Raw genomic sequence first — 13,099 nt, forward strand, 5'->3', positions numbered from 1 at the left:
TTATGAACAAGACAGTCATGAATACATGTGCTCGGGTAAATGAGTAGACATATACATCAATAACTTCGATAGTCTTTAAGCTACCTGATCGAATCAAATCTTATCCCTACAACTCGGCCAAGGTGGCAAAGGGTTTTGAGGGCTACTGGTTCAAATGTCAACTTGGTCTTATTTGAGAGAGATTCTAAAAGAAATTTTATGGACAAAGCTTAAGCACAATTCTTTAGCCGTTGTATCTTAGGTTTCCTAATTAAATTCAACCGTGTGATTGCAATAGTCAAGAAGCCAAACAATTTAATTAATTATCCTTGGGAGAGGATAACATTATTTTTGCTGTATTGATCAATGCAATCAAACTGTTTGATTTAATTGAAGAACCTATAATACAACACCTAAGAAATTGTACCTAAATTTTTCCCAATTTCTATTGTTCTCGCTTGAGCTAAGAAGGGACCAACTGTTCTTGTAAACCACATATCACAAATGGTTTACTTTCCAATCCCAAAATGTTACTGATTCTCTGTAGTCCAAGCTAAGATAATCTTTTCAAAATCAAGAAAAGTCTGTAACACTTTCTTCACTTATGCTTCATTCTTTCACGAAGAAGAAAGATGTATTCATGATTTACCAAACTAAGATCCCTCAGCATCCTTGCGTTCAAGCACCCGCCGTGCTTCCTCTTCTGTAGCAGGAACAACATTCCGAATCTTCAGTCCACTTCTCATAGCCTTAGGATTGACCGAGAATGTAAAATAGAATTTGTCGGACACCTGTTCAATTGCAATACATGAAACAAAACAAAGACATTTGTATTCTAAGCTCTGCAGGTTATAAATACAAACCAGGATGGTAGGTGAAATCATCCCATTTCATTTCATAGTGCATTTAATATATGTTTGTTATGTCTTTCATAGCATTTGATATGAGTGCATTTGCTTGAATATATTCAATATTTTAAGTGAATAGATTTTCATGAAAACTATCCTTTTGTAAGGTTGAAATCATTTTTGGTCACTTTTAACCTTAATTCATTTGCTTCTCATTATTTGGGTGGATAAATAATGCCTACTCCAAAGGTTAAATTTGTGGTTCAGATGCAATTGGAACACCAGAAATGGAAAAAGTTTTATTTTCATGTCCATGCAGAAGCCCCCCGCTGGGGAAAAAAAAAAGCTCACCTCACTGCTCCGGAACTCAGGCCTTGTAACATGTGCAACAACTTCCACATTTATCAGAGGTTCAGCTGGGTTCTCAAGTTCAGTGTAGAGCACACAAGACTTGAACCGGAGGAAATTTCCAACATCCACCTGCACCATCACAATAAATGTTTAAATCCCATTAACATACACTGATATTTGCTGAAAATTTAATAATACTAACTGCTCAATGCAAGTCCCAAAACTGATTAATTCAAAAAATTTCAGCTTTTACAAAGTGATTATCACTGCAGAAATTTTACTTAAAACAGCTTTGTTTCCAACTACATTAGAATTTCACAATCAATGATTTTCCCCATGAGAAGTTGACAGTTCATGTTTTTCCCCAAGAGATCTAATCTGGCCCATATTAGCTTAAGAAGTTCCTGAAGTTACAATGTTTGGAAGTAGTTGTCATCTATAGCTACAACTAAACTACTTATTTTACCACCAATATCACCAATAACAGATATATTACATAATTAGGCACGAACATTTGAACAGAAAGAATCTAGGTGGTTGGGAAGTATGATACATGGGCATATCTACACCTAAAGTACCCATGTCAAACACAGCAGTATATCAGTATATGTATGAGATGTGTCCAACATACTATGCTTGCCTAACATGAACCATTCAGGTGTATTTGATTGTGAGAAATGATTTCCAGGATATTTGAAAATAGAAGTATGGCTGACAGTTCACTGTGTGATAAAAATACTTTTCAGATGGTCCTTGGATGCATACTGAAAAAAAAAAAATTTACTTCAACAATTCAGTGCCTCCCAGAGTCTCAATATATATAGGGATAGGGATAAGATGATTCAATACCCATACAACACAACTGCAGCCAAAATCTTCATCTAGGTCCTTGTAACATTATTTTGGGGATTTGAGAATGACTAGGGTGTAGAAGTGACTATACATTTGATAAATGATACTAGGAAAAAACAAGTCATAAGCAGAAATAAACATGCACACAAGACAGAAAATCACCGAGTCACCAATGAAGCCAATAAAAAATGCATAGGCCAGCTCCTAAGCCATCAAAAAGTCATCATGCACAGACAACTTTATTACAAATCTAGAACCTCTCATAGGTATTCCTACACAACCCTTGAAGATGAAGGTAATACATAAGCGAATCATTCAGACTATCAGATGTGAAACCCATTAGGCAAAAACATTGTTGTCAATTGGCACTTCTAAAAGGGTAATGTATCAATGTCAAACTCAATCCAATAGACTTGCCTAAATGACATTTTCTTCACTTCTCACACCATTTAACCAATTCTAATTTTTTATGGGTATTACATTCACACCTACATAATAACTAAGCTCTCAAATCCATTGTTCTTACATATATGGAACGATGAAATGCTAGATTATATATAGTAAATTTAATAAAGATTGTATCAATAAAGAGTGTGGTCAATACTTACAGGTTTAAAGAAATCAACATGATCAACTTCTAGAAAGTGTGGTTGTACACCAGCAAAGGCATAAGTTGTTGAGAAGGCCAGTTCAAATGCTCTTCGCATCAAAAATCCTCCAAAAATACGACCATGGATGTTCCTTTGTTGCGGCTGGCAAATAAAAGAGTTATCAAGGCAAGTATCCCTAATCAGGATGCTATCTCTGTCTGCCAATGCTGGCATATCACAGAAGATTCGCCCTTCGGCCAACAATGCATTGAGCCTATCTGAATCTTCATTCTCAAAATCTTTTTTACGTTCTGCTCTCCTCTTTTTCCTAAGTTTGTTCCTTTCTTCTGCTTCCTCCCAAAGTATCTTCTCTTGTTCACTTTCAGGTGAGACCTGATTAACTAGAGCTGATTTTCCGGTGTTGGAATCCCGAGCCACAAATGTGAAGTTAGCTATAAGAGATAGTGAATCTAACCCATTTGTGGCCTCTACAAAACAAATTACCAGGATAAAATATAGTAAGCAGTGAGAGATACCACCGGGGAAATTGTAATAAAAATTATCAAGGGAACATATAAAGTATTCAGGAGGTTTTACATTTTTTTTTTTTTTTGTTATTATCAGTTCCATGACACAAGAACCTAAGTCAAAATCCCAGACTATGCAAAGCATTAATAAAATCAAAGGGAGACTTCAGCAAGAACATCAAACCAAGCATTGGAACTTGTTATAAAAGCTCTCACAAGACAGAAATTGTGCTCTATATCTTATAAACCAACTACTGATGACAATACACTAAGGTAGCCAGTGTGGGTGTTTGGAGAAATCTCCTGCCAACATCATATAGATAATATTGAGTTACAAAGTAATAAAGAAAAGTTATATAGAAATGGCGAGAGGGAGAAAGATAATTCAAGTGGAGGTGAGGGATTCCCACCTTTTCAATCTAATGTTTTGCTCTCAAATGTTTGATAGAGAGTGGCCCTAGCTAGACTCTAGAGCGACACAAAAAATTAAAAAGAAAAATCTAATGAAATATTGCAAAGCCAATTTGCAACCTAGATGGCTGTTCTCTTGGAATGATGCAATGAAAAATCTGTATATAGAACAACTTTTATAGAGACAAGGGGTATTGAACTGCCAATCATAGAACACAAGACCAGATGTTCCCTCAAACATAAATTAGACAGCCATTAATCAGGACAACGAATAGATAAAATTATATAGTCTGCATTCAGATTTGTAATCTGTGCATATATGAACTACCTCTATATGGAAGAATACATATACATCTAACTTAAATTCAAATTTTGTTTGCATACACCAACCATTAAAACTCTACAACATAAGGGTAGATGATTAAATACCACATAAAAACAAGAAATAAAATATGGAGATACTATAACATGGAGTTACTTGCCAAACTAAGGTATCCAGTTTCCAAAAATTCTAAATCAAGAAGCAGGATCTACAGATCAGATTCGGAAAAATTGAATATGTATGCAAGAAACTGTAAACTTATCCTGCAGCTCAGGTCATAAAAGAAAACAAAACTATTACTATATTACACTGTTATTTGTTCTGCAATACCTTTCTTGGACTGAGTCACTTCTAGTTGAATCTCCATGGAAGACCGCCCAACCCATGTAACAGCACCAACTATTTTCAAATCAGCGTCAACTTGGATGGGTTTCTTCAGAACCATCTTGTCAACAGAAGCTGTAACTAATAGCAAAGGTCTTGTTGTGCCATCATCATTGCAGCAGTGCTGGTCAAAGAAGTTATAAGTGAATCAAAGGAGCTAGGATAATGTTTAATTTACATCAGCAACATTGGAACTGTTAAAAGCATAGACATTTCAGAGCAGTAATATCAAAGTAAATACACTAACTTATGAAATAGAGGGATGAATAGGTGTAAATTTTTTTTTTTTTGGGGGGAGGGGGAGAGTTACGTATAAGGAAAAATACTCCATATCTCTAATTTCTCCTTATAATCAGCCAATGGAAAACAATATTCTTTTCTTTTCTCTTTTTTGCTTTACTTTAATTTACTATCATTGCGTGCGAACCAAGTCTAAGTGTTCAAGTTGAACCAGAATTCTGTCAAATGCAACCCAACCATTGACCTACAGCAGCTAATACTACACACAGCTTAAAGAGCATCAATCTCCCTTACACTAATGAAGACCAGTGGAACAGATTTAGGCACTACAATGACATCAAACCCGAGCAACACCAGCATGATAAAGCAAATCAGAAAGAATGCATCTTCCAGTTCAAAAAATACAAACACAAACTTGTAGGCCAAAAATAAAAGACCTCTACAGCATTTTGGGAATTACAGCTAGATAAATTTGGCCTCAGGACAAGTGGCTACTAATTCAAGCATAATACCTAAGAACCACATACACTTCAAAAGCCACTAGTGTGTTTGTGTCAGACACACCGGGGACAATTTGCATGCATGTTCTCAGTATTTTGGGAGTAAAAAAGGATTCATTTTTTATTTTATAAAACTTCATTTGATTTAAGATAGGTTATTAAAGATTTTGATACAACAACAAAGCCTTAGACCCAAACATTTTGGGGTCGGCTATGAAATCTCAACAAAATTAGTCAAGGTCCACCACATGTATTATTTTCCTCCATTCTATTCTATTTGAAATCATAACCTATGTTACTTCCTTAATTAATATATCCTTTGTAAATACCTTTACTAATGTTATTTTTAGTCTTGCTCCAACTCTCTCAACTTAAAATAAACATACATACATATATAAATTTCTGTATCCACACTATGTGGTGTCCTAATTTTTCAAAATTTGTTTTCAGACCCCATTTCACAAACCACCAAGCTCAAACCCCACAAACTTCAAACGACCATACTGCAAATTACATCAAAATACCCCATTTTACTTTTTTCACAAGAGTTTTAAAAGTACCTTGAATGCAATGGTTCCAGCAAGAGCATCAAGATCCTCCAACAACTTCCCCATCCTAATCTCATTCCATGGATTCCTGTATTGCTCTCTGAGTATATAATCTGACGAGAACTTATACACAATACTAGTACGGCTTTGCCCCGGAGTTTTCTTCACAAGTTCTTCTTGTGAAGCCCCATCAGTTGATGTATCCACAACATTTTCAAATATGCTCGACCTTGCTTCCCACAGAGCATTTCTCACAGGCGAATGGTACATTCCAGGCCATAGACTAATCGGTTTTCGAATCGAAGAGCCTGCATCAATAGGCTGTGAAGCATCAAATGGTGAACTAATAGTGGAAACAACTGGGATTGCAGAATCAACAGGATTTGAATTGTTTCCACTAGAGAATGGCCTGGTTTGAATGAACTTGTATGAATTTGGATGATAAATCTTGGTCTTAATAATGGGTTTTGAATTATTTTTTTTTTTTTTGAGAAACCACCCTCATAGAAAGAGGGGGGATCATTTTATAACTTCAGAAACATACACGTCTTTCACTCCTGGAGGAACATCCTCCATCCAGGATTGGAAATTAACAAAGTTACATGCCATTCTAGCCAGCCCGTGGGCAACTCTATTGCCCTGTCTACGAGTATGATTAAAGAGAACACTTCCAAGCGATGAGGACACCGATTTGATATCCTGCAAAATGTGTCCAAAGCTGGAAGCAGAGAGACCATTACTGCTAAGAGCTTTAATGATAATCTCAGAGTCACCTTCCACAATTACCTTGTTGAAGCCGAGATCCTTTGCAAAGCAGAGGGCACCCCGAGCTGCCAATACTTCCACCATCTCTACAGATGTAGGCAGTGGAATGTGTTGTGTAAAAGCAGCCATAACTAGACCCATGTCATTGCGAATTATTGCTCCCAAACCAGCAGAGCTAGATTCACCGAATGTTGCTCCGTCGAAGTTAACTTTAACCCAGTTCGAAGGAGGAGGCAAGATTGTTAAAGATGTTATTTTGATCAAGAAATGTGGTTTTGGAAGTGGGGTTTGATTTTTTTTTGCTGAATTTGTTATGGGGGTATTGATGGCTTTTGATTCATGACTATTAAAAATGCTATTAAAAATAATATAATATATCAGCAAGCAAGATCTAAACCTAATTATTATTTTTTTAAACTAATTTGATAGTTGAAAAGAATAATTTAAATATTAAAAATATCAAGACGTTCCAATTGTGCTATTAAATATCCGTTTGGATGGCTTATTTTTTGTCAATTTTATTACTATTTAGCTTACTTTTACAACTATTTATGAGCTTTATTACACTTTTTGATACTATTCATAGGTTACACTATACTATTTCAACTAATTTTTACCTTTATCTACAATACTTTCAACAAAAAGTTTTCAATTTTAACAAAATAAGTGAATTGTAAACAAATCCAAAATACGAAATTGAAAATTTTTAATTGCATTTTTGGTGTCTAGCACTTTTGTTATTTTATATTATTATATATGTAATTCAAGACTCATTTATGTGTATAACTAACTTTAGTTGTTGCAGACTTATTTGTAGTAGGTACCAAATCTATACAATAGATAATATAATAATGAAGGCTTTGCATTTAATTTTGTTAATTGTTCTCTCAAAAAAAAAAAAATTTGTTAATTGTTAAGCCTATGTTGCGCCATTATTTGTAGTAGGTTACAAATCTATGCAATAAGATAATATAATAACGAAGGCTTTGCATTTAATTTTGTTGAGCATATGTTGTGTCATTAACAACCTATTATGCCATGTCACTAGCAAAATCAATTTACGTCTTTTTGAATTTTTAGATATTTCATTCCCCATCTTACTGTTGCACGATGTTATACTTTTTTTTCTTCATTTTTTGGACTGTTTTTCTCCCCCATAATTTCTCATTCCACCGTTACTCTTCATCAAACCCTCCTTCCATCTTCTTTTTCTTATAAATTTTTAAGGATAAAGTTTGGGTACAAATTTGGTTGTAGCTTAAAATTACAACTTTACTAAATATTTTTTTATTAAATATGAATTTTGACAGATGCACCATTGAATTACATTATCTTTTCATATCCTTCATACTTGAAAAATTTTCAAGAAATCAAAGATAAATAACTATGTTATCAATCAATTGTTTAAATTGAAAATTTTTGTAGTATAAAATTATACATAAAAAATAAATTTATCGATAATATAGTAAATAACATCTGATTAATACAAAATTTGATATGTGTGTAAGAGTATAAAAAAACATGTAATTCAATAGTTATATTTTCAAAATATGTAACAATATTAATTTTTTTAAGAGAAATATTAACAAGTACGGTGTGGTGTTTGTTAAGGTTTCCCTAATGTGAGTCCTACATAATAAAAAAATATGATAAATGAAAGAAAAAGACATAAAAATATTTATAAAGCTGAAAAATGACATAAAGCTGCAAAAAAAGACAAAAATTTATCAAAACAAAGTCAAAAAAATTGTTGTTAACCCTTTTTATAAAAAAGAAGTTATAGCTTAAGAGTACAACTAAGTTTATAGTTAAATTCTATCTAATTTTCAATTACTCCTTTTGCATCTCTCTCTCATTCATTTCAAGTTTTATTTTACCAACAACAAAAAGAGGTTATTTCTGTCCACTTTCTTTTTCTTTTGGTGGATTTTAATGGTCTTGCACATCTATTTTGTGCTGATATATTTTACTGTTTTTGGCAGATATGTCTTGGATTATTCATTTTTTGCTATTTTGGTGTTTTACGTTCCATTCACAAGTCCTTCCTTTCTTCTCACTTTGGTTTGGTTTTAGTTTCGATTAATATTTAATTGTTTTAAAAGTGAAAATTTGAGTTTTACACGATACTTTGTCTATATATTTATAATTGAGTACCAATTGTTTAAGTGATTGTTTATTATATACTTTATCTCATATGTATGATAATAATATAATATTTCTTTTGAGATAGAGTTTAAATTTATAATACATGTTTTATGATAATTACTCTTTATTATAGGCTAAAACACCATTTAATTTTTGATATTGACAAGATTCAAACTTAATTATTTTATTTGATGATAAAAAAATTTATTTGTTGAGCTAACTAGATTCACGAACAATGTTCAATTGATAATTTGAAAATTTCTTCTCAATTTTTTTTTTCTTTGGATGATTGGAATTTGTAGTTTATTATACCACCATTGTTTGGGTTTATTTATTTATTTTTTTTTTTTTTATGACTTATGAAGTTGGGCAAATCTTAAGTTCATACTTCATACTACTTGACCTATGATATTCAACTGCACAAAATAGAATATCATAAAATGTACACAATTATTTCTGTGTACAACCAATAAGTAAACAAATATACCTGTTTTTCAAAAAAAAAATTTAAAAAAAAAAATTTTTTCGTTTTATTTATTTATTAAATATACATTCCTGTTCAAAAAAAAAAAATTAAATGCACATTCCAATTTATTTTAAATATATGATTTTTTTAAAGTGCATCCTTAAATATACTTTTCTTTTAATAATCCGATACCTACAACAAGAAAGATTGAGAATTTAAATCTTAATTTCTTAATAAATAAAACAGTTTAAAGACAGCCTTTTAACATTTATGTATTTTACCAAAAACATTTAGATAGAACCATTTTAAAAATTTTCATGTAAAAAGAAGTTTTAAATAAATAAAATTAGAGAAATGAAATAAACATGTTAATATTTCTTCCAAGCATTTCCATCCATCCCATGGGTTAGCAACATGTGCTAATAATAAATTACCAATATATAAAAAACCATCTTTTCAAAAATAAAAAATAAAAACCATCATGGAATCAATAAATTAAATTTATAAATAAATAAAAAAAGCTTAGCTTCAAACCAATCTTCTTTAAACTCACTATTTGATTATTGAAGAGACCATTCATATATAGTTTTAACCGCATTATTTTTTTTAATAAACCATATCACTTGATTAAATTATACACATAAATAGTCCTATAAAAATAACCACTTTGTTAGTTGGAGAAAATAACTCCAAAGTCATTCGAGACAAAATTTTGTCCATTTCAAATCTATACAGGGTTTTAGTTTTACTTCAAACCAGTTTAGGGAATCTCTTCTAACTCAGTTAAATGCTTTGTTTTCTCGATGAAAACTTTGTGTAAAAATAGTATTCCAAGTTTTCCGGTATTTATTAGCATTAGCAAAATGAATTAAAGGAAAACTAACTTTGGTTAACATAAAAAGTATGACTTATTTATTAGAAATTCTTTTCCACTAATTCTTTTGGAAAAATAACTCTATCTCATGCTAGGCTATATAAGGGAAATTAAGAGATTGTTTTTTAACACATTTAAGATTGCTATCAAAAATTAGAAAATGAAATAGTTTTATAGAAAATATTATTTTTTTAAAAATGACTCACTTTTTAGAAGACATTAAAATCAAAACAAACAAAGCCTTATAAGAACATTAAGATACATATTACACGACATATTAAAAATGTCCTACAATATTATAATTATGGATTTTACTAATGTGTGCCCTAAGGGCACACATTAATTTTCATTTTTGGAAAAAAATTTCTCGAGAATTGAAAAAGTAACGACAGCTTTTTCAATTTCCGAGAAAATATTTCTAAAAACAGAAAGCTTAATGTGTGCCCTTAGGGCACACATTAATCGGACCCTATAATTATACATGATTAGTTTATTTAATTGCAACGTAGTCGAAAATAAATTACACATAGTTAGGGCCGTTTGGTTTAGAGGTGTCTCAGTTTTCATAACTCATAACTCAAACCCAAAACTCATAACTCATAACTCCTTACTCAAACCTCACCTTCACTCAAAAATTGCAAAACACCTGTTTGGACTCATAACTCAGTTACATATCTCTACAACTTTTCTCCAAAACCGTGGACCCCACCCACTGATACTACCCAGTGTTGCTACTGTTGCTACCCGTATCTCATTAACAAACAAATCTTCCTCCTTTACTTCTCCCACGCATCCTCTCACCTTTCATTTCTCTAACTCTCCCTCTTTTCTATCAAATTTTTTTGTCTATCTCTCTTTCTCTGTCTCTCCCCTCTTCACTTTATATTTGATTTTTTTTTTCCACTCTTCTCTGTTTCTTTCTCAGCTTTCTTTGTCTCTCCCCTCTTCAATCTGTATTTGATTTTTTTTTTTTTTTTTTTTTTTTTTCTCTCTACTTTGTTTCTTTCTCAGCTGTTTTTGGTTGGTTTGAATCGGTGGTTATTGGGTTTAAAGTGGTGGGTTGTTTCAATGGTTGCTAGGTTCGAATTGGTGTGGTGGGTTCCGGTGGTGGTCATTTGGGTGTTAGCTAGGTTTCACAGTGGAGATCAAGTGTGAGATTGGGTTTTTGGGGCTGGGTTACGATGGAGATCGGGTCATGGGTCATGGCGGAGATCCGGTTATGGGTCATGGCGGAGATCCGGTTATGGGTCACAGCGTGGCTTGAATTAGTTGGGGTTGGGTTACGGTGGAGATCAGGTTATGGGTCACGGTGTGGCTTGAATCGGTTGGGGCTGGGTTTTGTGGGTTGATTTTGGTGTTTCAGTGGTGTGGATCGGCACTGGGTTTGTTGTGGTGGTGCTATGGTTGTTTGCAGCAGTAATATTAAACAGGTCTGAGTTGACAAGACAACACAGAAATTGTGGGCTCCACAGAGGTCGAAAATTTACAACGATGCCACTGAGTTAGGTATCTCAGTTTTTGGAAACATCGGATTTTTGTTTTGTGTTTCCATCACTCTAACTCAAAATTTGTGAGTTTTGAGTGATGGAAACACAATGTGAAAATCAAGCCAAACAAAAAAATTTGTGTGGGTCCCATGTGTTTTGATAACTAAGTTATGAGTTTTGGATCATATCACCCAAAACTCCTCTAAACCAAACAAACCCTTAGTTTTTACTTTTTTTTTTTTTTTTTTAATGACAACCTAGTTGGAGAAATATTTTTTAAATCAGTTTAAGGAAAATGTTTTCTTCCGAATCCTAATTCCTATCATATATATTTTTTTTTTTTTTTTTTTTTGATACGAATATATTTGTTATTATATATATAGTGTGTATATTTTTTAAAAAGTACCAATAAAGTAACTAGTGTGATAGATAACTAAGATTTGCAAATTATTTAATTTTGTTTTTTAAAAAACAAGCAAAACCCAAAAAAAAAAAAAAAAAAAAAAGGGGGAAAAAGAATGCCCAGAAGTAGAGACAGAGACAAAGACAGAGAATGAGCAACAGGAACACGGACATGGACACGAACACCGGCGGCGACTCAACCACATCCTCCTCCTCCTCCTCCGCCCATGCTGATCCGATGGCCCCGCCATCACCACCACCACCTACGCCGGCCATCGTAATGTCATCCAGAGATCCCGACGCCATCTTCAGCGATGGCGGCATCAGGTCTCTCTCTGTCTCCCTGTTGATTTTTGTTTGTTACTTTCATTTCAATTGTTATGAGAAAACAACAAAAACATTGATTCTGAAAAAGCAAGTTTTTTTTTGTTTTTTTTTTTTTTTTTTTGTGAATTAAATTCCAAGAAATGAAATTTAGGTTGATTATATATTTGATTTGAGAATTTGAGCTTATTAGGTTTCAAAATCTAGGGTGATTAATTTTTTTTTTTCTTTTTCCTATTTTCATTTCAATTTTTTGTTGTTGATTGTTGTAGTTACTTTCATTTCAATTCTTATGAGAAACCACAAACATTGATTATTAAAAGCAATTTATTTTTTTGTGAATCAAATTCCAAGAAACAAAATTGAAATTTTTTTCTGTTATTTGGTCGAAAATGTTATTACGTTATAAAATCTAGTGTAATTTTTTTAATAAAAAAAACATTAGGTAAGTGCAATTCACAGAACTATACACGAATCAAACTCAAAGTTCGGGTTTTTTTGAGGGAAAAGTGATTTTTTTTTTTAATTACCAAAATGGTGGATTTTGTTTGATTTTAATGGGTCCTAGTGAGGTGGGTTTGTGATAGACTGAATTTTAATGCAAAATGTTGTGTATGCAGTAGGACTTTTTTTTTTTTTTTTTTTTAAAGGAAAGTAGTAGAACTCTTTTATGAGTATATATTTTGTGAAGGAAAATGCTAAGGTTGACATAAGTTTTACTACATAAAGCTTACAAACTGATTAGTCAATAAATGTGATTAGTAGGTTTCAATAACCTCGTAATTGAATTTTTGAATTGTCTCTTTATTATTGGTGACATATCAGTTTGTAAGATCAATGTAGTAAAACTTATAGTATCTATAGCAATACTCATTTGTGAATAATTATAGAGAAAAACTTAATTTCACATCTTGCTGACTTGTACGATTGTGAGTAGCGGACACTTTTTGCCCATGTAGACCCACCACTTGCTATTGCATAAGGTAACAAGTTGTGAAATTGGGTGTGTCCATAGGAGAACTGGTATTTTGAATTTAGTTCACGCAAAAGCTATGGCTACATGTGTATTCATTCTTGATTTGGT

General features: G+C 32.4%; 1 protein-coding gene across 1 annotated transcript; it reads right to left on the reverse strand.

The window, feature by feature from the left end:
• Positions 1-11,997, reverse strand: LOC115965104. Its single transcript, XM_031084300.1, has 6 exons — positions 11,826-11,997; positions 6,155-6,526; positions 5,565-6,052; positions 4,211-4,388; positions 2,639-3,108; positions 1-1,307 (listed from the first exon to the last, which is right to left on the reverse strand). Exons 1-6 carry the CDS (start codon positions 11,995-11,997, stop codon positions 1,029-1,031), a joined length of 1,959 nt encoding a protein of 652 aa, XP_030940160.1. The 3' UTR covers positions 1-1,028.
• Positions 11,998-13,099: the final 1,102 nt, after the last annotated feature.

The sequence above is a fragment of the Quercus lobata genome, chromosome 10 (genome assembly GCF_001633185.2).
Source record: "Quercus lobata isolate SW786 chromosome 10, ValleyOak3.0 Primary Assembly, whole genome shotgun sequence".
Lineage (NCBI taxonomy): Eukaryota > Viridiplantae > Streptophyta > Magnoliopsida > Fagales > Fagaceae > Quercus > Quercus lobata.

Coding starts and splice junctions, on each gene's coding strand:
- LOC115965104 (XM_031084300.1), bottom strand. CDS start 11,997: ATGGCGTCGGGATCTCTGGATGACATTACGATGGCCGGCGTAGGTGGT. Junction 6,527..11,825: donor CATTCTCTGTCTTTGTCTCT/GTCTCTACTTCT, acceptor ACTGGGTTAAAG/TTAACTTCGACGGAGCAACA. Junction 1,308..2,638: donor ATGTTGATTTCTTTAAACCT/GTAAGTATTGAC, acceptor GTGATGGTGCAG/GTGGATGTTGGAAATTTCCT.